Below are 24125 nucleotides of genomic sequence, written 5' to 3'. Positions count from 1 at the left end.
TGGTGGCAGCTCCGCCAAAGAAAAATATATCTCCTCCCTGTCTTGCTGTTAGACGGGTGACAGATTCCAGGAAGCTGCAACTAACTCTTCGATGAGTCCTTCGGCGTCAATTTGCAGGGGAGGCTGCTCAGCGTTGTAACTGAGCTGATCCTCGGCGTCGTCGGTGCCTGATGCTTGTGACATGAATAGGTTATACTTATATATTAGATCCCAAGTAAAGCTAGCGAAATTGGGAAGGGTTTGAGGTGTGCAGACATAGCAGAGTGGTGGTACACAGCAAGTCAGGCTACGAACATGATGGAACACGTGCTTGCGAGCGTTGACGCCGAGAGTACTTGTGAGCGCTATACGCGCTAGCGGAGGAACGCTCAGTATGCGTGAAACAATACTAAATTGATATATACCTAGCGGAGGAACGCTAGGATACATGAGCAAGAGTGAGATACGAGTGGGAAGAGAAATACACACCTCAGTATGCGTGAAACAATACTGAGGTGATACTACGAGCCAGCACGGTCTATATACGAAAGATAAGGTGAGCTTAGCTAATGAACCGGCGAAGGGAGTAGTGGAAAGATCGTATGGTCAAGAAGCAAGAAGTCTAGAAGACGAGTGCAGCGTATGGTGTCGATGGTGATAAGGACAAGAAGGTAATAAGATGTCTAAAAGGTAAATCACGTCAACAACCGTCAATAAGCGCTCCCAGTCAAGTGAACTGCGACTAGTCTCCCTGACTTACCAACATGATGGCGGTGGGTTGCAGCTAAGTTGGACTCGGTCTTTATGCGATGTTTGTGCGTTGTGCGCACGTGCAACTTACAGATCATGATATAGATAGACTTTGGATAAACTGCAAATTTTATCCTCAAATTTGAGACCATCGTTACTGAAAAGCAGTTTTTGGCTGTTTCGATATCTAAATAATGTTACAAGTTGTACACGTCGTATACTTATAAGTGATTCAAGTTTTAAGGAATAAACTTCTCCCAGTGGCTTTTCGCAAGGGATTTGAATGCAACATAATACTGCAAGGCGACGAGCCTGTATTCCAGTGCCTCCATGCCACCTTTGCAGTCACTAGCGACCTCGCATTTCAACACCTCAGTCCTAGCTGACGGATATTGACAGGAAATGACTGCATCGCTCAACGCTTTGGTGACGGGCACCAAGTAGAAGGTGGGGCGCAGTCCCAACCATCGTGACGCAAGGGCATGGTCATGGCATCAAGTGGATGCAGGCCCTTCTCTTGTCGCATGCTATTGTTGAACTGGTAGGCCGCAATGGCTGCTGAAATCATATGTGCTTCGACATTTGAGCGACCTATCTGCGTCTTGTTCATTTGTAGAAGAGGTACCATCTCTGTTGAACCAAGGTCCTGCAAGCCCAAGCTTATCTCCGCGAATTTGCGGATGTCATCACAGATTTCCAACGGGATCTCCAACCGTCGACACACGCGATACCGATGTTCTTCGAAGCCAAGAGTAATGAGAAGCTGACAAGCGAAGTCGCTAATCTTCGGCACACGAATGTTTCGATCATCAATGCACGGCGTGGTGGCAGAGCGCAGATACGCGAGAAAAAAGTGCGCTGCTGTCCGAGACATCTGACGCTGTACGAGTCGGCGGTGGCGAGTGCGGGATCAAGTCCTGCCGCGGTTAGAGGCACATCTGTTCCCTGGGGAAAGAATTGTTGTGATGGTACAGCAGTGACGGTTATGTTGTATGCGATCAATTCATTGTCATCCCATTTGCCGCATGACTTTGGAGAACGAATGATATTGGCCATGTTCTCTTTCTCTTTATAGGGGTCAAACTTGAATGTCAGAGAAATAAGAATGAGCAATAACAGAAAATTTCCTTCACCTAGGGGTTAAGTTACGTCCCAGCTGCGTGCATTACTTTGTGCAGGAAAAGTACAATGAGATGTGGAATGTGATAAATAATGCGCAGAAGTAGCTAGAAAATAACCAAGGCCGGGAAACCTCACGGCAGCTGAGTCATCGTGGAGCATACATGCCGACTGGGATGCCTAAGTGCAAATTGGCAAAAGGTGTATCTCCGCAGTGCGATGGTAGTAGTAGTACGACTCGGATCTAGATCGGCGTTTGAATCATACTATAGCCAGTATCGTCATATTGGTCATTCAAATATTACGACCCAAATGTGACTAGTTGACTATACCTATATCATTCGCACTATGTTTGTTCTACTCTTATTATCACATTTTTCAATCACGATCTGTTACCGAGCTCGAGTTGCATGAGACTCGGGTAACAGAGCTTACACGGAAAAAACTCAAACTCTCTATGACACCTAGTAGTGCGCTTCGACATGAGACAAGCCAATTTGTTAGTAAGGATAGCACATGAAGATGTCCCCGGGTCTCAGAGGGATGATACCGTCGGGCATTGAGGTTCAGAATTGCTAGTACTTCTCATACATGGCCGAAACTGCAGACCTGGAACCAAGCTAGTCGGAGCTCAGGTAAATGACCATTTGATGTGTCCTCGCCAAAGAGTACTGACGTCCTAAAAAAGGACAGACCGAAGCAATTCTGTGGTATTCGAGGGAGCACGCACTGCCACATAGAAATATATTTGTCACATGGAATACTCGTTCTCATTTAAAGTCGGTTATAGGTTTCACATTTTCGCCTCTTCGAAGTGTCCCACCCTTTTGAGCTCCCCGCGAGCTTGTTACAAGTATTGAACGGTCTGCAGTTCTTTCGACCCCACCCACTAGGCTATCATCAGTGTGCTTTGGGTCAGATTCGTGTCTCCTTCAGCCCGCGGTCTGCGTCTATCAATCCTGATCCGAACGCGCCTAGAAGGTCTGTATCTTAAAAGCCCGTATCTTATCCCTCGCTTTTTTTTTTTCCGCATTGTTGCTTCGAGTTCAGACGCGGCACCTTCCAGCCCTGCTCTGGCGGTGCTGGACCTTTCCTCTCAATCTCTCAACAATCTTTCTCTGTTAGCCTGCTTTAACAGATTCTTTTACTAGATCCATCAAATCTGTGAATTGGGAGCCTGACTCTCTGTCAGCTCGTCTTCCCTTCTCTCTATCTTGACATAACGCCGACGTACAAAGGCCAACCCTCATGTCCAACCTCCTTCCTACCACGAAATCGGCCAGTAACTGGATCTACAATTTGCACAATTCTTTCCATCTCCAAACGCACCATTGGGAGGACTCGAGCCAGCGCTAGCTACCGCCACGGTCAACACTATCGGTGTCTCAGAACAGACACACACGTTCCTACAGTAGTCAATGTCACAACGCGCGAGTCCAAGGTCGACGACTTCGCTCATTTTGCTCTCACCGTTTGCGGCTTCAAGGAACACGACTCACTCATACATGAAAGACACTGGATTTCTCTGTGGATTGGTGAGGAGAAGTCTGCAGAAGCAAATGTCTGCATGGTGGATTCAGACACAAAGATGATCCAGGTGATCGAAGAAAATAAAGCGGCGCGGAATATCCAAAGTCCTGAGCCACAGGTGATTGCAGAGGCCATCTCTGCATTCCAGCATAACAACCGCATTCGATAATCCATGGGCCTCCCCGCACTTATCCAGATGACCTTACCCTGCATCACAATGGTGGGAACGCACCCTACCTTCTACCTCATCCCCGTCACGAATATGCTGAGTAACGCTGTCCTCAATGGAACATACCCGCTGTCTCGAACAAGGGTGCGAAGATGCAGATGCGAAGTCGTTGGCGTCAGCGGTGGTATGGAGAACCCGGCATATAGGACTCATGCCCTACAATATTATGTCGCGTTCAGGGTCCTGGCCAAGAGCTACTGGGAGATGTTTTCCGTTTAATACCCCTCATGCATCATGTTTCATGTCGCCTTTGATTGTAAAACAAGTGATACCCTATCATGTATTCCCAATTTTCACGCACAACGGCATGTAATATACCTACATTTGCATCGTATCCTCCTTCTCCCACCCAGGGTTCTTCTGTAGTATAACAAAGCCCTCTAGAACATGTGCATACGGAATGAATTCTTCCGTCGCCAACTCTGCACGCTCTGTCGTCCCCAGTCGTACAGGCGTCTGGTGCGTCTGGAAGCCTGATATCGTGCGTGGTTTGCCGGCTTGGCCGACGACGTCCACAGCCTATGTAACGAATAAGGATATGCCGCATGCGACACGGAAGGGGAAAACTATGAACTCACCTGACCGACACGAACTGTCACAGGCTTGCTCTCAAGGTTCTCATCGAGCGTGATGAGGAAGCGAGGGTACATGGCAGTCACCAGGAAGTAAAGCATCCAATGGTACTTGTCGAGCACGACTATATGCGCTCATCAGAATACGCTTGCATGAATTAGAGCGAGAGTACTTACAGGCTTTAGCATCCGTAAACGCCATGATCGTCGCCAGTAAACCCGCAACAGCCGGTCGACTCATGATGTTTCTATCCGAGAAGAAAGGATTGATCCCAATCGTGCCCTTGCCCATGTGTACGAGACCTTGCGCGATGCGGACCATGAACAAACAATCAGGCTCCTTGTAGTAGTACCCCGCGAGCTGACGGAGCATCTGTGCAAGTCGTGCGTTGTTCGTGCCCGCACCCACGAGGCCCATTGCAAAGATAGCATTGAGTGCGACTGCGAGGTCGTGGTCGTGGCTGTATTTTGAGAGTGTATCGAGGACGGGGAGCTGTGGATTTGAGGCGCTGATGAGGCCGAGAGCAAGGGGGACAGATTTGCGGATGATGGGATCGCCGTAGTGCATCTGACAATGATACTCGTTAGTAAGACGACTGCATATCATTTCTCCCAAAAAGTTATACCAAGTGGTTGAATTGCCTCATGGACATCTCGGCACCAATATCCTCTCCCATGGCGATCATCGCAATACCGAGAACGGCGAACGATTGGAATGTATCGTCGGGTTTCTTGTCCTCTTTCTTCTCATCCTTGTTCTCGTCCTTCTTCGCCTCCGCACTCTCAGCTTGCTCCTTCTCCTTGAGGGCATCAAGGTGCTCGCCACACAAGTGCAGCAATCTCTGCACCCGCAGGACGTTCCCGGTGGCAACGAAGGAGCACACCTCCACAAGAATTTGCGCCTGCCTTGAAATCGGGTGCTGAATAGCCTTCAGCGTCTCGAGCGTGGCATCCGAAGCATCCTGCAAGCCTGTGACTCCGACTCAACACGTCTTCCAACGCAAAAAAAAAACTAGGAAAACGTACCAACGTAAAGCAGCGCCAACCCCAACGCCATAAATCGTCCCCACTTCTCGTCCAATGCCTTGTCATCTCTCTCCATCAGTGTCTGTAAGATCGTGCTCGTAATCTCCCCGTTTCCGCTACCTACAAACACGAATCCCAGTGCAAGCGCGCTGAGTGCAGCGATCTCCATCGATACGCTGTCGTCTGCGACTGCAGGAAGGAGGAGAGTGAGTAAGTCCTCGCGATGCGAGCCTGCGTATGCTACACCGAGCCCCATGATTGCGGCTATTTTGAGTGGGACAGATTTGTTCTCTACGTGTTCTGCTAGCAGTGCAAGGGCGGCGTCTGCTTCCGTGCGCACACCTGCATTCAGCAGGCCTGTGGCTAAAAATGCACCAGCCTAAATAATTAATAAGGATGTATCATAACACAGAGTAGATAATACCTTGATCCACTCTTCAGGGGAGTATGTATATCTGTCGATGTGGCTAAGGCCAACATCCGTATCCCAGAGGAGTCCAAGTCCAAGACTGGCTGCAGCGCTCATCATGCCTAGAAAAAAGTTGTCAGTATACCGGGTTCACGAACTGGTAGGGTAGTCACCATGGTCTTTGTTCTTGTAAACCCAGCTGCTGCCCTCTTCGGCTTCTACCATCAGTTTATCGTTACCAAAACCAGCGTTAACGAATGCATTGACAAATGTGCCTGCAAGGTTAGCACGAGCCGAGTCGACGTTGGCAGACAGCCCCGATCCTGATAATCATTCAGAAACAGACAACGAAAACAGCTTCAAAAACGCACTTGTAGTTTCCAGATGACTCTTGTAGACATCTTCAAGGCTCTTCGGATCTGCAACGCCCACTTCTTTCCCGAACTCCTTGAAATGTCTGCTGAGCTGTGTGTTGCTTAGACATTCTAGGATGTCTTCTGGGAAGTCATCTTCTGCGTCTGCATCTGGGTCTTCTGAAGCCGACGCTTTCAGCCATTCGATGGGAATTTGTGCACGTGCAAGAAGGAAAGCAAGCTGCTTCCTCATTATTCTGAGCAGATATGAGTGGATATCAATGCGCGTATGATACGACTCACGGGTTGCCAGATGCATTGAAATCTTGTCGAATGAGCGCAGCGTCATTGAGGCGGATAGCCACACCGAGAGCCTCGGGGAATTTGGAGAATTGGAGGTAGATCTTGTGTATCGTGCGCAAGAAAGTGACATCGTCAGGAGGTGGGAGGAGCATGACGCATCTATAAAAGAGATTAAAGACACGAGATTATATACAAGAAGGCAAACATACCGATCCATGTATGCACACACACGACCGAACGTGTTTGCATCCACGAGACTTGCTATCCTATCAACAATCTCGAGCTCCACGAACAAGTCTACGGCGTCTGGCTCGGCGTTGTGCCCTAAGAAGAACGTGGCGCATTCTAAGCCAAGGTTATGTAAGTCTTCGATGGTGCCAGGGACCGGAGCAGGCTTTGATTTAGGCGCGTCTGAATCAGCTTCTGCTGTGGGCAGGGGGACTGCCTCTTCACCCTCTTGACGGATGGTATACTCCTCTCCTAGTTCAGCAGCGAGATGACGAACGTATTCATGCCCCCAAGAACCAGGTTCAGAGATTTTGGATGTAGGAGGGAGGAGGGATGCAGAAAGAAGGCGATAGCGGAGGGTTCCTCGTGGTTCAGTATCAGAGTAGGTCATAGCAAGAACAGAGAGAATGTCGGCAAATAGACTCTACAAGATGATAAGCCAGTGTTATACAGAAAGGCTTTCCTCACACCTTGTTTTCAGATGCGGGCCATGTCTCGAACAACTCCTGCAGGCCGGGATAGTGTGGGCGTAGAAACTTGAGTGGTTTCGGAACGGAAGTCATGGACGACGTGGATGTTCTTATGAGTGTCCGGAGCGTTTCAAGAGCAGGACGGTAGAGATCCGTGTTTAATTCCTGCTACCAATTCAATTACTTGTTCTACCTCGATCGTGAGTGGCACGCACCCTTAACCGTTCAACGAGCATCTCCAGCTCAGATTTGAGCTGTGCATCTTCTTCCGACTGGGAGATATAAATCAAGCTAATGTTGATTTCGCTAATGTGATTAACACTCACCAGTTCCTCCTCCTCGTCCTTTACACCATTCGCTTTAGTGTCTAGCTTCTTGTCCTCTTCTTTCTTCTTCTCCTTTGGATCCTGTGATGGAACTGTAATATCTGCTACTGGTCGTTCTGCCATAGCTCGTGGATGTCTATAAGATGATAGAGCTAAAACAGTTGAAGTACTTGGCAGCCAATAAGTCTCGACGCGCGTCGGGGACGCGTCACGCACGATTCAGGTGTCACACATATTCTGTTTTGGGTATCGTGACATTATTATGTTCAATTCCGTCACGCTGGCTACCCACTATAATTGGTTTGTCTAACTTCACTCTCAGTGGGCGTCTTCGGTGTCGGTCACAGTGACAGTCGCGATGCGTCTTTCATGTGTTCATTAAAAAGGCCTCAGATCTCAGATATTATCGGATACTCGTCGGCGATTCTTGCTTCGGCGAGTCTCGTTTTCTAAGGATCAATATCATCCCTTCACGCCTTGGGCTTCGTATACTCTTTTGCCTAACGATATTTCCGCGGTTGTGACCTTCGCATCCGGCTGTGGAGATCTTGTTTCATCCATGTCGCAGGCTTGCTATGCAGGACCAGTGGCGAGGCATGGAAATGAAAATGTCGGGGTGTACGTAGGGTTTTGCGGAGGGGGTTTAGCATCACTACGCGTTGGCAAGGGGTTCCAAAAATTGTGGTACACGAAGATGAGTAAATCAGATGTCTGGCAGCAGTCATTTCTTAAAGCAAATAGCATGCATGTACACGAAGTGTTCTGTGATGTCGAAGAGACAATATAGTTTAAAAATAGAATGCTAAATGGTTTACGATGGACATGTCATGTGCACCCGTAAACCGACTCCCCTCATGTGGTACGCAGATATATGTTCACTCAGACTGAACCATGCTGCGTCATTCCCGATTTGAAGCGAGAACGACACAGATCCGAGTCGAGAAGTTCGATTGATCAATTAAAGATCATGCTGTTTTGATGTGCCAGTATGTATCATCCGTAAAGTTTCGAATCCACATGCTTGACTTCCGCCTATACTAACAGCATTTAGCAGTAGCAACCTGTAGGAATTTAATGCGCCCGACTCGGTTGACACTCTCACTGACGCTGTTGCATATCAATCAAACTTAAACGCTCGATTACTACTCACGCAATGCAGTCTTACGCAGTGGAGTGGAAACAGGACAGGTCGGTTGAACTACCATTCCAGACCCATTTATATCCTTTGATGAGCATACGAGGGATGAGAATATGGAGGACAGTCGCTATCATATAGGATTCCTCAGATGTACTACTCAATTACTTTTCCAGGTATGGAATTGAAACCCATGAGTGAGTGAGATGGGGTTGTAACACTTGTCCTGGCATTTTTGCTGATCCTTGGATAAGCATCGCGCCGGTGCCAGCGGAGGAACGTCTCGAGATTCGGTGGTATCAATTGTTTTTTGTTTGGTAATCCTCTTGCATGAATATCTTGGCGTGCGCTTTTATTGCTGTCTTAAATCTGATACGTTTCCCTGATCTGCCTAACACCTGCAGATTTGGTTTTGGGGCTGCTGGCCCTGCTTTTTTTCCCCTGGGAGTTCGCGACATCATCGTCATTGTTCACCTGGTGTAAGTCGACAATTCACAAAATCTCAATCTGCAGCGATTGACCTTCAGCTAGATGTTGTTTATTGCTAGGATTCTTGTGGGTTCTTCTGTTCTTCTCTGCACGTTTCTGGGGACTTTATGATGCACTAGTGCCGTTTTCGGTCCAAAGCTTGGCATGTGAACTATGATACAAGCAAGGTTCTCATGGGGGTAAGTTATTTTTCCAACTGCCAGTATCATTCCCTGACGGATGTCAAGGTATTTCGGTGCCATCGTACCGGCTGTCTTCAATATTTTCTCCTTGGAAGGCTTCCTCATTTTGAACTGCATCATGGGTGAACAAACGCTTGCAAGCCTGTCTTCTTGTCTCGATGAAACCCTTGGTATCGCCATCCTTGATATCATATCCCTTGTAGTATGCCTGAATTCTTCCCGCTGCACCGAAAATGACAGATTTCGAAGTTGCTTTCTATGAATACCGCGTTATTCATTGGTGGGACCACTCCAACACCAATAATCCAGAATTCTGACCGAATGTCGACCCATAGGTACGAAAGTGTCGCCTGGATCCCGAATGTGATTGCATTTATCGCCATGTTGGCTATAGGTTATCCGCAACTACGCGAAAACCTATCAGCTCCCGTCCCTCCGGCAACACCTGCTAACATCATCTCTTTTGCATCGTTTCTTGCATCTAACATTATTGGCTGGTGTCCCGTAATACCTGACTATGGCGTATACCATAGCCCTGATGCTTCGTCGTGAGCTGTCCCTGGTCATTACCAGGGCCGTTCACTTGCCATGTGATTGTCCTCAAACCCAGCCCTGTAGCCAGCTGGCATGTCCCACCAAGCGCTCAAATGGTAGGAAAGATAAAATCCTAGCCACCAATGGAGAACCTGACCTCAAAAACATGGCTACACCCACAGTTTCAGGCTTCGTTGGCGCTGTGATCATCCGTCCCGTCGTCGTGGCTATAAACAGTCTTGTGCTCGCATCCCTCATGTCCTACGTGATCGCTGAACGGCTTGACTGGAGGCCGGTAAGCTCTCTGTTTGTGTATTCCAGTCCTTACAGTCTTCTGATTGAATACTACAAAAGATCACCATATGCGTTACATGCGACATTCTTGCCGTTGGCATTGACCACTTTAAGGACCAAAAAATTGTCATTAGTGCATGCGGCGCAGCTGTTGAACAACGCTTCGCCTCCCTGTTATTTCTTACCCGCATGTTTCTGGTCCTGAATGCATCGCTGCTTGTGATCGCTTTATGTCAAGGTTCACCAAAAATGACTATCATCACCGCAATTTTTACTACCCCCGCTTTCCTGTGGGCGACGCCACTCAACCCTCGGCGAATTGGTGTGGTCATCCAGAGATTCATACCTGCAAAGCATGGTCAAGAAGTGGGGTATAGTTCATCGATACCTGGTACTCCATTCATCATCAAACGAGTTCCTGGCATGAAGGCTATATTCAACGGCATCATCCGAGGGTATGTGATATTGTATCCTGACGGTTTATGGGTTTTAATTTGAAGAACTTAGTTGTGGGATATTTTTCGTTGTTCACTCAGCACTGCAGGCATCGTGGAAGTCAGACTTTAACGCGCTCCCATGGAGGATCATTGAGATTGTCATTTGGTCGACGGTCAATCGCATTATTCATTCTGTAAGGCAGTGTTCTACAAGTAATGGAACTCCCAACTCACGTAACTCCGAAAGGTTATGACAGACGTGCGTGACTTTGATGAGGACGAGAAGGCTGGAGTCCCCACCATACCCGTCCTTCTTGGATCCCCTCTCAAGACTCGGATTCTCTTAACTGTCAGTCAAGCAGCCGTTCTGATAGCCTCTCTCGGCAACCCATACATTTTAGGGAGTTCCTGCTTCATGATTGCTCTTGTTTGGATCCTAGGGAAAGTTTCCCCGAAAGTTTCCTTCTTCCTGAGCATTCACTCGCAGTCGATATTCATTGTTATGTACGCTGTCATAAAATGTTGGTCTCTCTAGACTACTGTTACTGTTATCTTACGAAGGAAGAGAGGCTCGTCGAGACGGTAAAGGGGACTCTCGGCACGCTTGTTTGCCAGTGTGTTTATTTGTCGTTTCCGGTGGTGTCCGGTCCTGTTACAAAATCGGAATTCCAATTTCTGTTCTCATTTAGTTCCCACTTCTCTTTCTTCCCCTTTCCTCTCTACAAATCTCCAGCTCGTGTCCATGACCGGCCCTCGAGTCGAAAGCATGAGGGACTGGCAAGCGAGCTCTCTCACCGGCTTCGTTTACGAATATCTTGCAACAAGGCTGCGAACAAAATAGGCAAATGTCTCACGGTCTCTGTCTCACTCATCGCCCAAGACCACGCCATAGCTAGTCAGCGTCGAACCATTTTTCAATGCTCGACTCAATTTCGATGCTTTTGCCACTTGTTTCGCCTTTGATCATCGCCCTGAACCTGGCGCATTAGAATCAAATGATACAATTGCTATCACATGATACAATTGCTATCACATGATATCAAGGGTATGGTGATGTCTTTGCATACGAGGATCGATTCATTGACATGGTTCATCGGTGCATTTGTGCGTTCGCGTGCCGCATTATCATATTCCCGCCAATTTTTATACAGGGTCGAGTGTCTTTGTTTTTGTACATGAGGATTACCTCGACGATACGTCGGGTGTGGTCTCTCGGTGCATTCGTGCGTTCGCTCGTGCGCGTGCGGCATTGCCCTCCTCGACCCTCCTACCCAAAAGCTATTTGAGACACCCATGACATTGGCCAGACCATTGCATAACACACAAACTTGCACAACCACGCAACCATATCGTTGATATTAGAACCGCATGTGATCACCAGGGTCAAGTGGCTTTGTCTTTGTATACGAGAACCATTCGCCTTGATACGTCGGGCGCGGTTTATCGGTGCATCGTGCGTTCGCGTGCGGCATCGCCCTCTTCCCGAATCCAAATGCATTTTAAACAGGGTCAAGTGGCTTTGTCTTTGTACACGAGAATCGTTCACCTCGATACGTCGGGCGCGGTTTATCGGTGCATTTGTGCGTTTGCCTGTGCACGTGCGGCATCGTCCTCCTTGACCCGCAAATCCAAAAGTACATGACACACTCATACCATTGATGCATACCGCACAAGCTTATATGACCCAGTCATATCATGACCAAATCAGTGCCTGCGCACAAAAGCCACGCAACCATCCATGGACCAGTGTATAGCTCCGCAGACTGATACTATGCAAGCCCATCACAGTCCGTTACCTATCCGTATAGATGAGACGAAACATGATGCATGATGCGTTGCTCATGGGGCAAGTTGTGGACCAAGCATACGATGATGACCTTGAAGGAACCTGTCGATACGACCGTGCTTCACACGGCGCGATTCACCCTGGGCTTTTGAACCGTTATCTGATATCGGACTTGTGACTTATGATTCACAGACTATTGTCATCGAAAGCTCTTTTATGATGTCAAGCTGTTGCTATACGCCGTTGTCTAGCTTCGACTCGAATCTCACTTCACTCTTGATTGTTTTAGGCGTATGTGGGGTCTATGTGTATCCATGCAGGGAGGTGGGAAGCCCGTTGGGAACATATCCTGTCAAACCCAGTTGCCAGTAACGGAATTCGTCAAAATGCATCAGGAACTTGTTGATGTTATGTAACCCACGCTACGCATCGCTTTGGAGTCCTTCATGTGTTGTATGGTCGTAAGTTATACCTCTGTTCTAATTCCAACGCTCATTGTACGTTTTGCAGAGGCTCGTCGCCTTTGACTTTTTGGCTGCTCTCCGCCAGCGCGAGGCAGATTCCATGGCTTTATGGGTCTGTCGTCTTCAACTGGAGCCCTTGGGCCTGTTGATGATTCTCGCACAATCTTTTGCCCCCCTCCCTTCTTCGTGAAGGGTCTTCATCTGGAATACGGTTTCGCACCGTTTAGATAGAAGGTCTCATTGTCGTGTATCTTGACACTGTATTCGTTCACGTATGAGAATGTAATATTCATCCCGGTGGTGTAGCCCTCCTTTCGTCTTCCGTGTGCCTACGCTGTGCATGTGAGTTTGAATGCACTTGCGACACTATACTGCAAGGTACTTTGATGCACTCAATATTTCTGAGGTATCAGTTACCCGCCATTAGCAGAGCCTGGTCGTGATCAACTGCGCAATGTACCAGAACAGCCAATATATTTTTATATTCCGAAGAATCTTGTGGCAGGAGAAGCGAGAATGAAAGTTCCGAAAGCATTTTTGAGATCGAGCAAACCTGCATCCATTGCTGAACCGTCCTCACGCGCGTGCACCTGTCAAGAATGTACTTAAGCACCGTTGTAGGATCTTTAGCAACTGCTGCGGAGCGATGCGAGAAAAATATTTTGGAATGTGTATCGGGGATGGCACTGCGACGAGAACTTGAGTATTGTGATCGATTACTATAGGTGATAGTATCATGATGTACCTCCGTAGCCAATTTCTCAAGGACATCCTAAGAACGCAGCGTGATGAAGGTGTCTGGAATGTTCTGATACATCTCGTCGATGCTGCTAGCGTGTGTCAAACAACAATCATGCACGGAAGTAAATGTTAAACCTTGAGCCCGCCCAAGTTTGAAGTACCACATTCATCGGTTGTGCCACCAAAAGAACGAAAAGTGGAAACCAACGGCGCCTACGTAACGCTCGAAGGCGATATCATATGTGTAGCATCGAGATGAACGAGACTAGGCGAGCACACAGACGCACTTCAGCAGACGCGTTAGGGTCGGAGATGGATATGTTCTGAATGGTTGTCCTGGGTCACGACCTGCTCTCACGGTATGGCTGTACGATCTGGGGAGGTCTGGGAGTGTAGTATACATGACGGACGTCATCTATCCTTTCCTGATACAGTTCCTCCAGCTTCCTGTATGTCGGCTCAATGACCAATGCCAAGAAGTGCTTGACTGAGGTTTGGTCGATGTCATCCTTGTTGGAAGACCATAACCCTGAAACTGTACTAGGGTGAGTACATATCCCGCAAAGCCTCTTCTCCGAGTCGTTCTTGTGTTAGATGTAAATGGTCTTAGCTCGCCGAACGCGTTACGAGGATGAAGGCCAAGCTCTGCAGCCGCCCACATACTAGTGACGCGTGCGGCTCGACGATATCAAATGGGACGTCCCACTGCTCGAATTTGGCTTCACACAAAGGTTGATGGATGATCATAGTGAGTGAATGAGAGAGACAGAACCCTAACCCTAGGGTCACTTGGCACTTGATCTTACTTCCTTACATAAAAGTTTTACTAGTACGTATACATACATACGGAGACACCCTCACGAACTTGAACAACCTCGGCGTCAACAATGTCATGTACGTGTTCGTGGTTATGGTGACCCCAGGCACCCGACCAGCGAGCTTGCTGTGTACCATCGCTTATTTTTGTGCGCTCAGGCTCTTCCCCATTCCACTGGCTTTTACTTTGCGTTCAGATATACCTTTAGTTGTCACACTCTCATGTCAAAGCCATCAAGCACTGACAGCGCCGAGGGTCGGCGCGCCCATCCCGATGAGCAGCCTGCCCGGGAGCAGGATAATCTGGGATCCCCAGAGAATTCAGAGTAAGTTGCGGCTTCTTGCGATCTGTTACTCGTATAATAACAGCAAGATAGGGAGCAGGGTAATGGCGGACCTTCAGTGGTGGAGCTATCATCAGGGATGTAAGTGATTCTTCCCTGATGATTTTGTGCAACTCCTCACCAGAAACTGCAGCTCGAACACTGGGCCTTCCCAGCCATCAGGACCTCACGAACGGGAAAGTGCTTCCAATGCTGCACCGGACGGCGATTTAGCTCTGTCAGTTCCCATCACTGGCGCTTTTGATTTTAAACCAACTCATTCGCTGTCTCAGCCAGGCAGAAAAGGTCGTGGTGGAGAAGGACCAGCCAAATCCGAGTCTCAGCGAATTGTGAGTAAAAAAATTAGCCGAGTCATCACAGCTGACACCCACACTCAGAGCAAATGTCATGAGGCAAGTGTTGGACCTTCTCCAGGACTCGACCATTGCGCCGAAGGGTGGTAAGGATAAACGGTCTCGTTTCTGGGAGGTGTACAAAAGAGTCGCAGAAGAACACGACGGTGAGTTCCTCGAGCGATACACCACTGACATGGACATTGTCCTGATCTTCGTAAGTTTAGTGTCCTTATATTTAAGGCGGTTTGAGACTGATGTTTGATTAGTCTGGTCTTTTCTCTGCTGTCAGCACGTCTTTCATCGTTGCGATGGAATCCAATCTCAGTCCCGACCCCGGCGACACCACGAACGCACTTTTGAAGCAACTGGTGCAAATTGGACTCGGCAACCTCGTCGAGGCGGGCTCCACGCCTGCAGACCCAGCATCTACGTGGTTGCCGACCGCGCCGACTCTATGGATCCAAACGATCGCATATGCAAGCTTGTCCATGAGCTTGCTCGCTGCATTCGGGGCCGTACTTGGCAAGCAGTGGCTTGGGTACTACAAGTCGAACAGATACGGCCGCGGCTCGCAGGAGGAACGAGGCAAGAGAAGTTCGACGGTCTTGTCACATGGTATTTTGATGCTGTCGTGCAATCCTTTCCGGTCTTACTTCAGATCTCCCTTCTTCTCTTTGGGATCGCCCTCGGCGCCAATCTGTGGTACGAGCAGCCGAGCATCGCCTGGGTCATCATTGCAGCGACGGTCTTCGGATTTCTGTTTTATTCCCTGACTGTGATGGCATCTTTGATATCTCCCGCTTGTCCATTTCAGACACCAACATCGACGATATTACGCATGTTGCGCACCGACAGTAAGATCATTTTTCTGAATTCTTGTGGTCCTTCCCCGTCTGAATCAACATTGCAGGGGCTCTACTCCTGGTGTTCAAACGGGCCTCCAGTTATTTCCACCAGCTCATGACGTCACTCCATGGCGAGTCATGTCTTCTTCTATATGCATTGGTTTTGACCGTTTCATGTCAGGCATACTGCAACGATTACTTGGTATCGTCAGACTCGGATGGACTCGATTGTCTGGAATATTTACAGGTGACGATCTTATCTACTATTACAACGATACTCAGTGCTCATTCCACTTCCCAGGCCCTGTATATGCGGTAGGTACATTCACACAACGATCTCTTCAGCAGTTAATCATCAGGCTTCATAACCGGATGTGTTTTATTGTTCCGTGCTTGTCGACAAAGGTCGGGGACTTGGAAGCACACTCGCTTGACCTGCATTTTCATGTTTCGTCGGACGATGAATACGCCCTCACCTTCCCTGGCACACCCACCAGCCATCTCGAAGCACTTAGCATTAAGTGGCTGCTTGAGACCTCTACGGATCCTGGAGTATTTCTCGCCGCTGTCAGCCTTGTTCCTCAAGTAGAGTGGCCCCTGGATCTTGACGTCTCAGACACGCTGCATCAGCTGTATGATGTCTTAATTAGCTGCGTGGGCTTCTATGGGCAAATTATACCGTCGTTAGAGGAGAAGGCCTCGGCTTGTACAATGGCTCTGAGTCATCTATATTGTGGCCACGTTCTCCAGGCATATCCTGCCCGTGGTGAATTCCTTGGCCGCAGGACAAGAGACTATGATACATTTTACGATATGACTCTGGGCAACATAGGTACAGCCAACAAGATGGTACTTGTCTCGGCTATGCAACTTTGTTCTTCGGAAGATGACGATCTTGATCTTGGATTTTCGTGGCATACTTTTTGGTTACACAAGTGTCCTGACTCTGTCCTTGGGTGGCTGTCGCATTCTCTTCCTTATCACTTTGTCACTGGGCGAGTGAATGAACATGTAGAAAAAATCGCCACAAAGGTGATATCAAAACTGCTATCATCTACATCCTCTCCGTCGAATCAAATCGTAGCCAATTGCACTCTTCTTGCTTGCGTCATGATCGGCGTTCAGTTTGACAAGAGGGACATAGTTCAGATCGATAAAAGGTGCCATCAACTCATTTGGTAGTTTTCTGCTATGATTAACAAAGAGATGTTGTACATTAGTTCCGCTCTACCTCGACTCAGCGAGTCCCTTTTGGTGCAGTTCCAGAAGGTTCTCTGGGCATGGGATGAAGGACAACTTGATAAAGATAGCACAGGAGCCGTATGCCGGGCATGGAAGCTTCTCGACATTATCTGTCGCATCATCGAGCTTGTCAGACCTCACTTTCTTTCTTCATTTCACATCATGCAGAATCTGGACGTGTGCAAGAGGATTTATTCACGTGCGAGGTCATCCGAACAAAACGATGCCTCAGTTTCATTAGCAGCTCTACGAAAGGTACTGAACTTCACGTTCGCTGCTACCAACGTATCCCGTGACCCTGCCCAGTTGTGGTACACCGGCTTGTTTTTGCAAGGCGGTTCCCACTCACCAGAAGACTTTGACTGGGCGGTGGACTACCTCGATTTCATCCATTCCGACGACCACGAAGCGGCATATGACATCCTCTTGCTACTGGGTAGCATGGAAGTGCGCTGCAGCTCCTCTAAACAACATCTGTTCTTCGAGAGCCTCATCGCCTGCATGGACGATAACATGCCTCAATATTTACGCCATGCCGCCCTCCGCGCTGCTCACAATGTCCGAGAAGAAATTGCCTCGATTGATGCCATTCATGATGCAATGCTACGGAACACGGTTTTGACCAAGCTCTTCCCCGCTATTCTGTCCGTGCTTTGTCTGCACCCAGATACAACACCCACAAATGATGGTCCTGACCACTTTTTCTATGAAAGTCGCGACTTCTGCTATCTCGAACTGGTCTTTGCCCTCGCGGGAAATTCCGACTGGCGCTCCCACCTGTCTGGGGATCGCCATATCGATCAGTGCTTTAGCATGATTCCAAGGTACTGCGATCCCGAGTACGGCAAGCATGCCTTTTACATAGCTGGTATCATCCTCCAAATCGCACCTGAACAGACATCGGATACATCGCTCAATTCTGTCACAGAGCAGCAGTGGTGGGACGTGATGAGATGTGCATGGAATTACCCTCCCCATGACTTTCACAACACACGCAATATTGAGCTCCTTCTTGTCCTTGTGGATGGCACCAAGAAGTATATGCATATTGCTTCGAAATCTAACCTCGAGCAGCTCATCGGAAGAGTAGATTGGTTTCTCAAATATCTGGAGCGGGACATGCGATGGCAGAGGCGGCTACAGGAGTTGCGTCTGGAGACGGGGCCGGAGATACAAAGCTTAGAGCAGGGAGAGAGGATTGCCATTGTTGTGAAGGCGTTGAGGTCTGCAGCCAGCGACATGATAGAGAGCTTTGGTCAACAATTATCAGTGGCTGGCTAATTGTCCACCTAAAGCGAATCAGTATTGGCCTCGCCCGCGACATCTATCATCTCCTTCCTCATGCTCCACGACATTTTACCCTTCGAGATGATCGGTTCTTGATAGGCCGTCAGCGTTTCCCTAGCGTAGGGTTCGCAGTCTCAGCCTTCGTTTTCTGGGAAGTCCGGGCGATTGATGGGGCTTTGAGACGTCACTTCAGTAATGTGATCGAGTAGTATGAGTAATACGTACCTCGGTAGCCAATATCTCGAGGACGTGAAAGTAAATCCAGCGCAATGGATGTGTCTGGGATGATTTACGACGATTTATTGATGTTAGGCTAGGGTGCGTCGAATAAGAACCATACACAGACGTAAATGTCAGGTCCTGTGAACACAATACTCATCAGTTACGCCACAGAAAAAGGCTTGAAGATGATGGGACACATGCAGCACTCGAGAGTGGTCGAGACTGAACAAAATTGGACGGGGCACTTCAGCAGGCGCGTTGGCGGCCTTAGGGTGACATCGGGGATGAATACGTTCTGAATGGTCATCATGAGCTGCCTTGAGGTAGGGCTGATCCCCGGTAAGATGATGTTCAATGACAGCATTGAACTTCGTTTTAGTTGTCATTGAACATCATCTTACCGGGGATCACAGCCTCTCTGAGGAGCGAAGAAGCTTGTCGTTTGTTGAGTCAATCCGAGTCACCAATGTCAAGTCGTCAAACGTGTTACGAAGACGAAACTGCTAGAGCCTGCATTCAAGTTAGCCAGCCCATGTCTTAGTAACGCGTATGAATTGATGATGCAGTGTCAAGTAATGAAGTCAAACAAAATGTGGTTGCGCTGCTGGAATTTCAAGATGGCAAGCGTGCTCAAATGATTACGAAACCCTAACCTCAAATTTGGTTTTCCTTATCTTCACAACTTGCAACGATCAAAATAAGGTTTACAGCATATCCCGGAGGATCTTGCTGCATTTCTACTGCAAGGACAGCCAGTTCCCCATTGTCAACCTAAATCCAAAGGAGCCATGACTCGGTCAAAGGTCTGTAGTCTGTGATTAAGAAGTTCTGTCTCGAACCATACTCATGGATGAATTCCACTATCCTCCATTTCTTAGAAACGACAGCGAGGAGGCCGAGCGGGAAAATCGCGTGACGACGACGATCGCGGTATGCTAGAAAAGAGCGACATGAAAAATGAGCGCTTCAGCTCGTATTACAAGGCTCAGGACATCATCCCTGAGGAGGAATGGGATCAGTTCATGGAGGCATTGAGACGTCCCTTACCTACCACCTTCCGCATCGCCGGAAGTCGAGAGTACGTGCCTTTATGTTCTCCCGTGCCAGCTTCAATGACGAAGGCGTTAGGATTGCTCATGCTCTCAATGATGCTATCAAGAAAACTTATGTCCCGTTGTTGAGCGATGTTGTTTTTGAGGGTGATGTTGTACCGCCTCCATCTCGGATTCCTTGGTGCGCCATATTCCCTATGTATGTAAAGATGTGTGAGACTGATGTTGTGCTTAACCAGGTATCCAGAAGACCTAGCCTGGCAATTCAATGTGTCCAAGAAAGTCCTGAGGAAGCAACAAGCGTTCAAAAAATTTCACTCTTTCCTTGTACACGAGACCGAAGTCGTACGTGATCCTTCACCTTAAGTTATGTGGTCTATGATGAATGTAACAGGGCAATATATCAAGACAAGAGGCAGTCAGCATGCTTCCACCGTTGTTCCTCGATGTCCAGCCGCACCATAAGGTAAGGTATGCCGGGCTGCTTCCGTAATGTTGAAAGTACAAACCGTAGCTTGGCAGGTCATTGACATGTGTGCGGCCCCTGGTTCAAAGGTAACACATTTCTTACGCCACTCCGTTCGTCTTTGATAGACCTTAGACAGCGCAACTATTGGAAGCTCTGCATGCGCAAGACACTGCAACAGCAACTTCTATTCCTCCGGGACTTTTGATAGCGAACGACAGCGACAGCAAGCGGGCGCATCTTCTCATTCACCAATCTGCTCGTCTTCCCAGTCCGGCTTTCATGGTCACGAATTTGGACGCGTCAATCTTCCCTGTCCTAAGACTTCCCGTGACAACTGCGGATCCTCGCTGTGGCGTCAAAAAGTCCTCGAATCAACTCCTGTTCGATCGCATTTTATGTGATGTGCCTTGCAGTGGTGACGGCACGCTACGAAAGAATATTGGGATCTGGAAGCGGTGGCAGCCTATGGATGGGAATGGCCTACACAGGTCTGTTCAGTACCTGCGCTCATACTTCATCAGCTCATTTTAACAGCCTTCAAACCCGCATCCTGCAGCGGGCCATGCGCATGCTGGAGCCTGACGGTCGCATTGTTTATTCGACTTGCTCGCTTAATCCCGTCGAAAACGAAGCAGTTATAGCAGCTGCTTTGAACTCTAATCATGGTGGGTGATTTCAGGCCGTTATGGATCGATCATTACAATATGTTGACGCATAATATAGATTTCCAGTTAGTCGATGTTTCCGCGCAGTTGCCGGAGCTGGTCAGACGACCGGGCATCAGTTCGTGGGCTCCCACCGTCAATCGCACAATAAATACAACTTTCAAAACATGGGATGCCTACAACGAAACTCTGACGGAGGAACAGAGAGCAGACAGCAAGATGTCAGAGACCCACTGGCCGCCTATTAACGCGGATTCCCTGCAGCTACAGCACTGGTAAGTTTTACTTTGTGCCAGTTACATCACAATGTCCTCTGACTATGACGTTTCACAAGCATGCGAATATATCCCCATCTTCAGGATACGGGTGGATTCTTCGTTGCTGTACTCGAAAGAAAGTCGCGAAGTAGTCATGCGAGTGCTGTGTAGGTTCAAGCGCCATCTTTTCCAGAATTATTTCTTACGCTTGTCCAGGAAAAGAGATGCAGAGGAAGCTGATATCACTGTCCCGGAAGCCAAAAAGGTTAAGCTTGACCTCGACAGTCTGCCAGAACCCCAAACTAGTGCTTCATTTCCGCCTACACCAATGTCTGAGGACGATGGTTCACGCCTGTTGGTGTTGGACACTGTGGAGGCAGATATGCAGGCTGTCACCGACACGAAGAAAACTACATTCAAGGGTAAACACAAGCTCTCTGATCCCTCCTTCAAGGAAATGCCCTATACCTTCCTCGAACCCAATGATCTGACCTTGATATCCTGCATGTACGTGTTTCTGCATCATATTCAGACTCCAATTCACACTATCACAGAGATCAGCTTAATCTTATAGCCAGCTTCCCGTCGTCGAACATCCTTGTCCGCAATCCGGAAGGTGATGCGGTACGATCTTTCTATCTTACAAACGACCTTGTGAAAGCTGTCGTTCTGAACAACGACTATACTCGCATGCGCCTGATGACGAGCGGGACGAAGGTCATCACCAAACAAGAAGCAGGACGGGGACTTGAGGCGCAGTTCCGTGTTCTTGGGGAAGGTTTACCCGTCGTTCTTCCGTATATCGACCCGAGCGTGATATTGGACGCTGAGTTTGCGACTCTGAAGACTCTTTTGATAACGTACTATCCGCTCTGCGCATCGTTTTCGGACCCATTCCGATCTGTCATTGAAAACAGAAGTATGGCTCTTGCAAATAACCATTTGATCGTGCTTCGCTTACATCGGGTTGTAGGTCCTGGGAGCCATATTGTCCGATTCTCAGCTGGTCAATCAAACGACTCAACGTGGGTGTATTATATATACACTGGTACATGCATCTAGCTGACGTCAACAGGCTGTCACACGACCTCCTTCTACCTCTGTGGAAGTCCAATGTATCCGTAGCTCTCATGATCGACAAGAAGGCAAAAAGGTTCGTTCGACATATAATACATCCCGTTTCCCTAGGTAACCCATCGACCGTTCTTAGCGCGCTCAGTTTACGACTTTTTGGTGAAGATATAACAACTGCTGCGCGTGATGGTGGAAAGAAGGTTTCTCAAACACCACAACTACCACAAAATTCAGGCGATATAGTTCCGGATGAAGGCGCCGATAACGAGGATGGAGAGGCAATCCTCGAAGATGAAGGTGACAATGAAGCAGAGCAGTAACGAGTTTGTAGATGCTGTCGCATTCTCACTTGTAATGGCTGTGTTGCGATTTCAATGTTCACTGTAAGTGGTGCCCTGCATGGTTTGCACTTCAAAACGGAGCGTAACCAAAGCTATTATGTGGTCGTTCACGATAGCTTCTCGATGAGCACACTGAGGACACAATCAGCACATACTCCCAAAGGCGATCGTGTCAGGAACACACTCCCGTCCCCTCCTTGCTGCTCCAACCCTGGCACGTGAGAACCGCATAACATGCGCACGGGGTGGACACCGCTCCATTATATGTTGTGGATGTAATTTGCTTGTCCGCGTGTCGCTTACTAGTCTCCCCTAGACAGCTGCCCTTTATAGATGAAGGAAGATGTGTGTGCCACTCAATCGGTCACGATCGACTTTCAAATTTCACTTATGACATCATCTATCTTTCATGGACTATCCAATCGAGCAAAGATTTACCCTCTTTTGCAATTGCTGGCTTCATCTACGAATGTTTCGCAGCGAGGCCTAGAACCAGATAGCCTATAATCACTAGGCAAATGTCTCACTGTCTCTAATTAATTAATTGCTTGACCAAGGTCAGGCCGATGTCATCATTGTCGAAAGACCATAACCCTGGAACTGTATTGGGGTGGGTGCCACATATCCCACCAAGCCTATCGTGTCTTCTCCGAGTCGCTCTTATCGTGATATTGGATGCAAATCATAGTCATGAGTAATCTCGTCAAACGCGTTACGAGGATGAATCGATGAAAGCTAAGCCTGGCATGGACGCGTCCCAGTAACGCATGTAGCTATAGCTCGAGTCGACAGCCATACCTACTCGATGTGATCGAGATTAATCCGAGAACGCGTCACGTTCGAGTTTCAAATTTACGACACGCCGATAAGGCAACCTTAACCCTAGGTCACTTGGTTTGGCTTATCACATAACTTACGAACCAAGTTGAACTTCCTAATTTAATGGCAACGTTCGCGAACACCGCTGAGCGCTGAGCGTCAACAAAGACTTGGACGTGTTCGTGATGGTTGTAGGCGCTCAACTGCGCTCAACCACCTTGTGCTTATCTCTGTGCGCCCAGATTCTTCCTCATTCCACTGGCTTTCATTTTGGATCTAAATAGTACTTATAGCTCAAGCTCACTTATGCGTGTAAAAAGCATCGAGCACTGACAGTGCCGAGGACCAGCACGTCCATACAGACGAGCAGCCTGCCCCAGAACAGAGGAACTAGGCTGGCCAGGGGCAAGGGCAGTCCTCAATGGGGATCCTGGGGTGATATGCAACGAACAATAATAGGATGGCTTCCCAACGTTCGGTATTCGACTTGGCGTGCCGATTGCCGCAGCAGGCTTTGCCACTTTACATAGCTGGTCCTACGGCTTGCACTGCGACACCGGTACCTATGAGAACATGTCTAATTTCCAATCTAAGCGAAAAGGATAGGTCACTTGGCTTGGCTTATATTCACGACTTACGAACTTACACCAAGATGGCGACATTCGCGGACACCTTCAGCGTCAAGAATGACATGTTCGTGATGGTTGCAGGCGCTCAACCAGCTTGCTGTGTACCACCACTGCTTATATATGTGCGCTCAGACTCTTCCCGATTCCACTGCCTTGTATTTTGGATCCAAATATCCATAGCTCCCACTTACTCATGTCGAATATATCATCGAGCACTTACGGCGCTGAGAATAAGGGCGTCCATGCCAATGAGCAGCCTGCCCCAGAACAAGGTACCATAAGACCCTTGGAGGATTCAGAGTAAGTGGCTGATTCCTGGGATTTGTCACCAGTATAACAGAAAGATAGGAATAAGGAAAATGGTGGACTCTC

The 24125-nt window shown here is 48.4% G+C and overlaps 7 protein-coding genes across 7 annotated transcripts; 5 read left to right on the top strand and 2 right to left on the bottom strand.

The window, feature by feature from the left end:
- Window positions 1-883: 883 nt before the first annotated feature.
- F5147DRAFT_722252 (uncharacterized protein) lies at window positions 884-2083 on the bottom strand. Its single transcript, XM_041438902.1, is given in 5 exon segments — window positions 884-1150; window positions 1204-1513; window positions 1609-1796; window positions 1863-1913; window positions 1925-2083. The coding sequence occupies 3 exon segments, from the start codon at window positions 1783-1785 to the stop codon at window positions 969-971; spliced, it is 669 nt and encodes a 222-aa protein (XP_041286872.1). The 5' UTR covers window positions 1786-1796; window positions 1863-1913; window positions 1925-2083; the 3' UTR covers window positions 884-968.
- Window positions 2084-3837: 1754 nt separating this feature from the next.
- F5147DRAFT_722247 (26S proteasome regulatory complex non-ATPase subcomplex Rpn1 subunit) lies at window positions 3838-7476 on the bottom strand. The gene is made up of 13 exons (XM_041438901.1): window positions 7295-7476; window positions 7184-7240; window positions 6969-7133; window positions 6480-6922; window positions 6271-6429; window positions 5986-6224; window positions 5788-5937; window positions 5630-5736; window positions 5206-5584; window positions 4806-5149; window positions 4357-4747; window positions 4186-4304; window positions 3838-4126 (listed from the first exon to the last, which is right to left on the bottom strand). Exons 1-13 carry the CDS (start codon window positions 7415-7417, stop codon window positions 3926-3928), a joined length of 2877 nt encoding a protein of 958 aa, XP_041286871.1. The 5' UTR covers window positions 7418-7476; the 3' UTR covers window positions 3838-3925.
- Window positions 7477-8876: 1400 nt separating this feature from the next.
- Window positions 8877-9652, top strand: F5147DRAFT_642847 (uncharacterized protein; the record flags this gene model as incomplete). Its single annotated transcript, XM_041433106.1, has 5 exons — window positions 8877-8908; window positions 8961-8984; window positions 9038-9097; window positions 9146-9302; window positions 9410-9652. The coding sequence occupies exons 3-5, from the start codon at window positions 9072-9074 to the stop codon at window positions 9650-9652; spliced, it is 426 nt and encodes a 141-aa protein (XP_041286870.1). The 5' UTR covers window positions 8877-8908; window positions 8961-8984; window positions 9038-9071.
- Window positions 9653-9800: 148 nt separating this feature from the next.
- Window positions 9801-10912, top strand: F5147DRAFT_642845 (uncharacterized protein; the record flags this gene model as incomplete). Its single annotated transcript, XM_041433105.1, has 4 exons — window positions 9801-9929; window positions 9989-10383; window positions 10436-10559; window positions 10613-10912. 4 exons carry the CDS (start codon window positions 9801-9803, stop codon window positions 10898-10900), a joined length of 936 nt encoding a protein of 311 aa, XP_041286869.1. The 3' UTR covers window positions 10901-10912.
- A 3991-nt stretch (window positions 10913-14903) lies between these two features.
- F5147DRAFT_585874 (uncharacterized protein) lies at window positions 14904-15624 on the top strand (the record flags this gene model as incomplete). Its single annotated transcript, XM_041431895.1, has 2 exons — window positions 14904-15065; window positions 15118-15624. 2 exons carry the CDS (start codon window positions 14904-14906, stop codon window positions 15622-15624), a joined length of 669 nt encoding a protein of 222 aa, XP_041286868.1.
- Window positions 15556-18440, top strand: F5147DRAFT_433432 (uncharacterized protein). Its single transcript, XM_041429832.1, has 7 exons — window positions 15556-15705; window positions 15762-15827; window positions 15878-15943; window positions 15998-16011; window positions 16056-16856; window positions 16917-17193; window positions 17245-18440. Exons 2-7 carry the CDS (start codon window positions 15825-15827, stop codon window positions 18217-18219), a joined length of 2136 nt encoding a protein of 711 aa, XP_041286867.1. The 5' UTR covers window positions 15556-15705; window positions 15762-15824; the 3' UTR covers window positions 18220-18440.
- A 684-nt stretch (window positions 18441-19124) lies between these two features.
- On the top strand, window positions 19125-22461 carry F5147DRAFT_433386 (S-adenosyl-L-methionine-dependent methyltransferase). The gene is made up of 15 exons (XM_041429831.1): window positions 19125-19250; window positions 19326-19525; window positions 19576-19680; window positions 19739-19844; window positions 19894-19965; window positions 20022-20054; window positions 20101-20456; window positions 20503-20633; window positions 20692-20908; window positions 20968-21057; window positions 21113-21397; window positions 21445-21809; window positions 21864-21915; window positions 21966-22043; window positions 22101-22461. Exons 1-15 carry the CDS (start codon window positions 19236-19238, stop codon window positions 22282-22284), a joined length of 2289 nt encoding a protein of 762 aa, XP_041286866.1. The 5' UTR covers window positions 19125-19235; the 3' UTR covers window positions 22285-22461.
- Window positions 22462-24125: the final 1664 nt, after the last annotated feature.

This window comes from Suillus discolor, assembly GCF_016758755.1.
Source record: "Suillus discolor strain FC423 chromosome Unknown F5147scaffold_90, whole genome shotgun sequence".
Classification (NCBI taxonomy): Eukaryota; Fungi; Basidiomycota; class Agaricomycetes; order Boletales; family Suillaceae; genus Suillus; species Suillus discolor.
Note: the sequence above shows the minus strand (reverse complement) of the source record. Positions and strands in the feature narration are given on the sequence as shown.

Bases quoted from the DNA above. Each gene is read 5' to 3' on its own strand.
- F5147DRAFT_722252 (XM_041438902.1), bottom strand. From the start codon at position 1,785: ATGGCCAATATCATTCGTTCTCCAAAGTCATGCGGCAAATGGGATGAC. The intron at 1,514-1,608 runs GTCAGATGTCTC...CGTGTGCCGAAG, and splicing joins CCACCGCCGACTCGTACAGC to ATTAGCGACTTCGCTTGTCA. The intron at 1,151-1,203 runs GTCACGATGGTT...CCGTCACCAAAG, and splicing joins TGCCATGACCATGCCCTTGC to CGTTGAGCGATGCAGTCATT.
- F5147DRAFT_722247 (XM_041438901.1), bottom strand. From the start codon at position 7,417: ATGGCAGAACGACCAGTAGCAGATATTACAGTTCCATCACAGGATCCA. The intron at 7,134-7,183 runs GTGCGTGCCACT...AATTGGTAGCAG, and splicing joins TGCTCGTTGAACGGTTAAGG to GAATTAAACACGGATCTCTA. The intron at 5,938-5,985 runs GTGCGTTTTTGA...AATGATTATCAG, and splicing joins GAGTCATCTGGAAACTACAA to GATCGGGGCTGTCTGCCAAC.
- F5147DRAFT_433432 (XM_041429832.1), top strand. The intron at 16,857-16,916 runs GTGCCATCAACT...GTTGTACATTAG, and splicing joins ATAGTTCAGATCGATAAAAG to TTCCGCTCTACCTCGACTCA. The intron at 17,194-17,244 runs GTACTGAACTTC...GACCCTGCCCAG, and splicing joins CATTAGCAGCTCTACGAAAG to TTGTGGTACACCGGCTTGTT.
- F5147DRAFT_433386 (XM_041429831.1), top strand. The intron at 19,526-19,575 runs GTACGTGCCTTT...CGAAGGCGTTAG, and splicing joins CGCATCGCCGGAAGTCGAGA to GATTGCTCATGCTCTCAATG. The intron at 19,845-19,893 runs GTACGTGATCCT...TGAATGTAACAG, and splicing joins TTGTACACGAGACCGAAGTC to GGCAATATATCAAGACAAGA.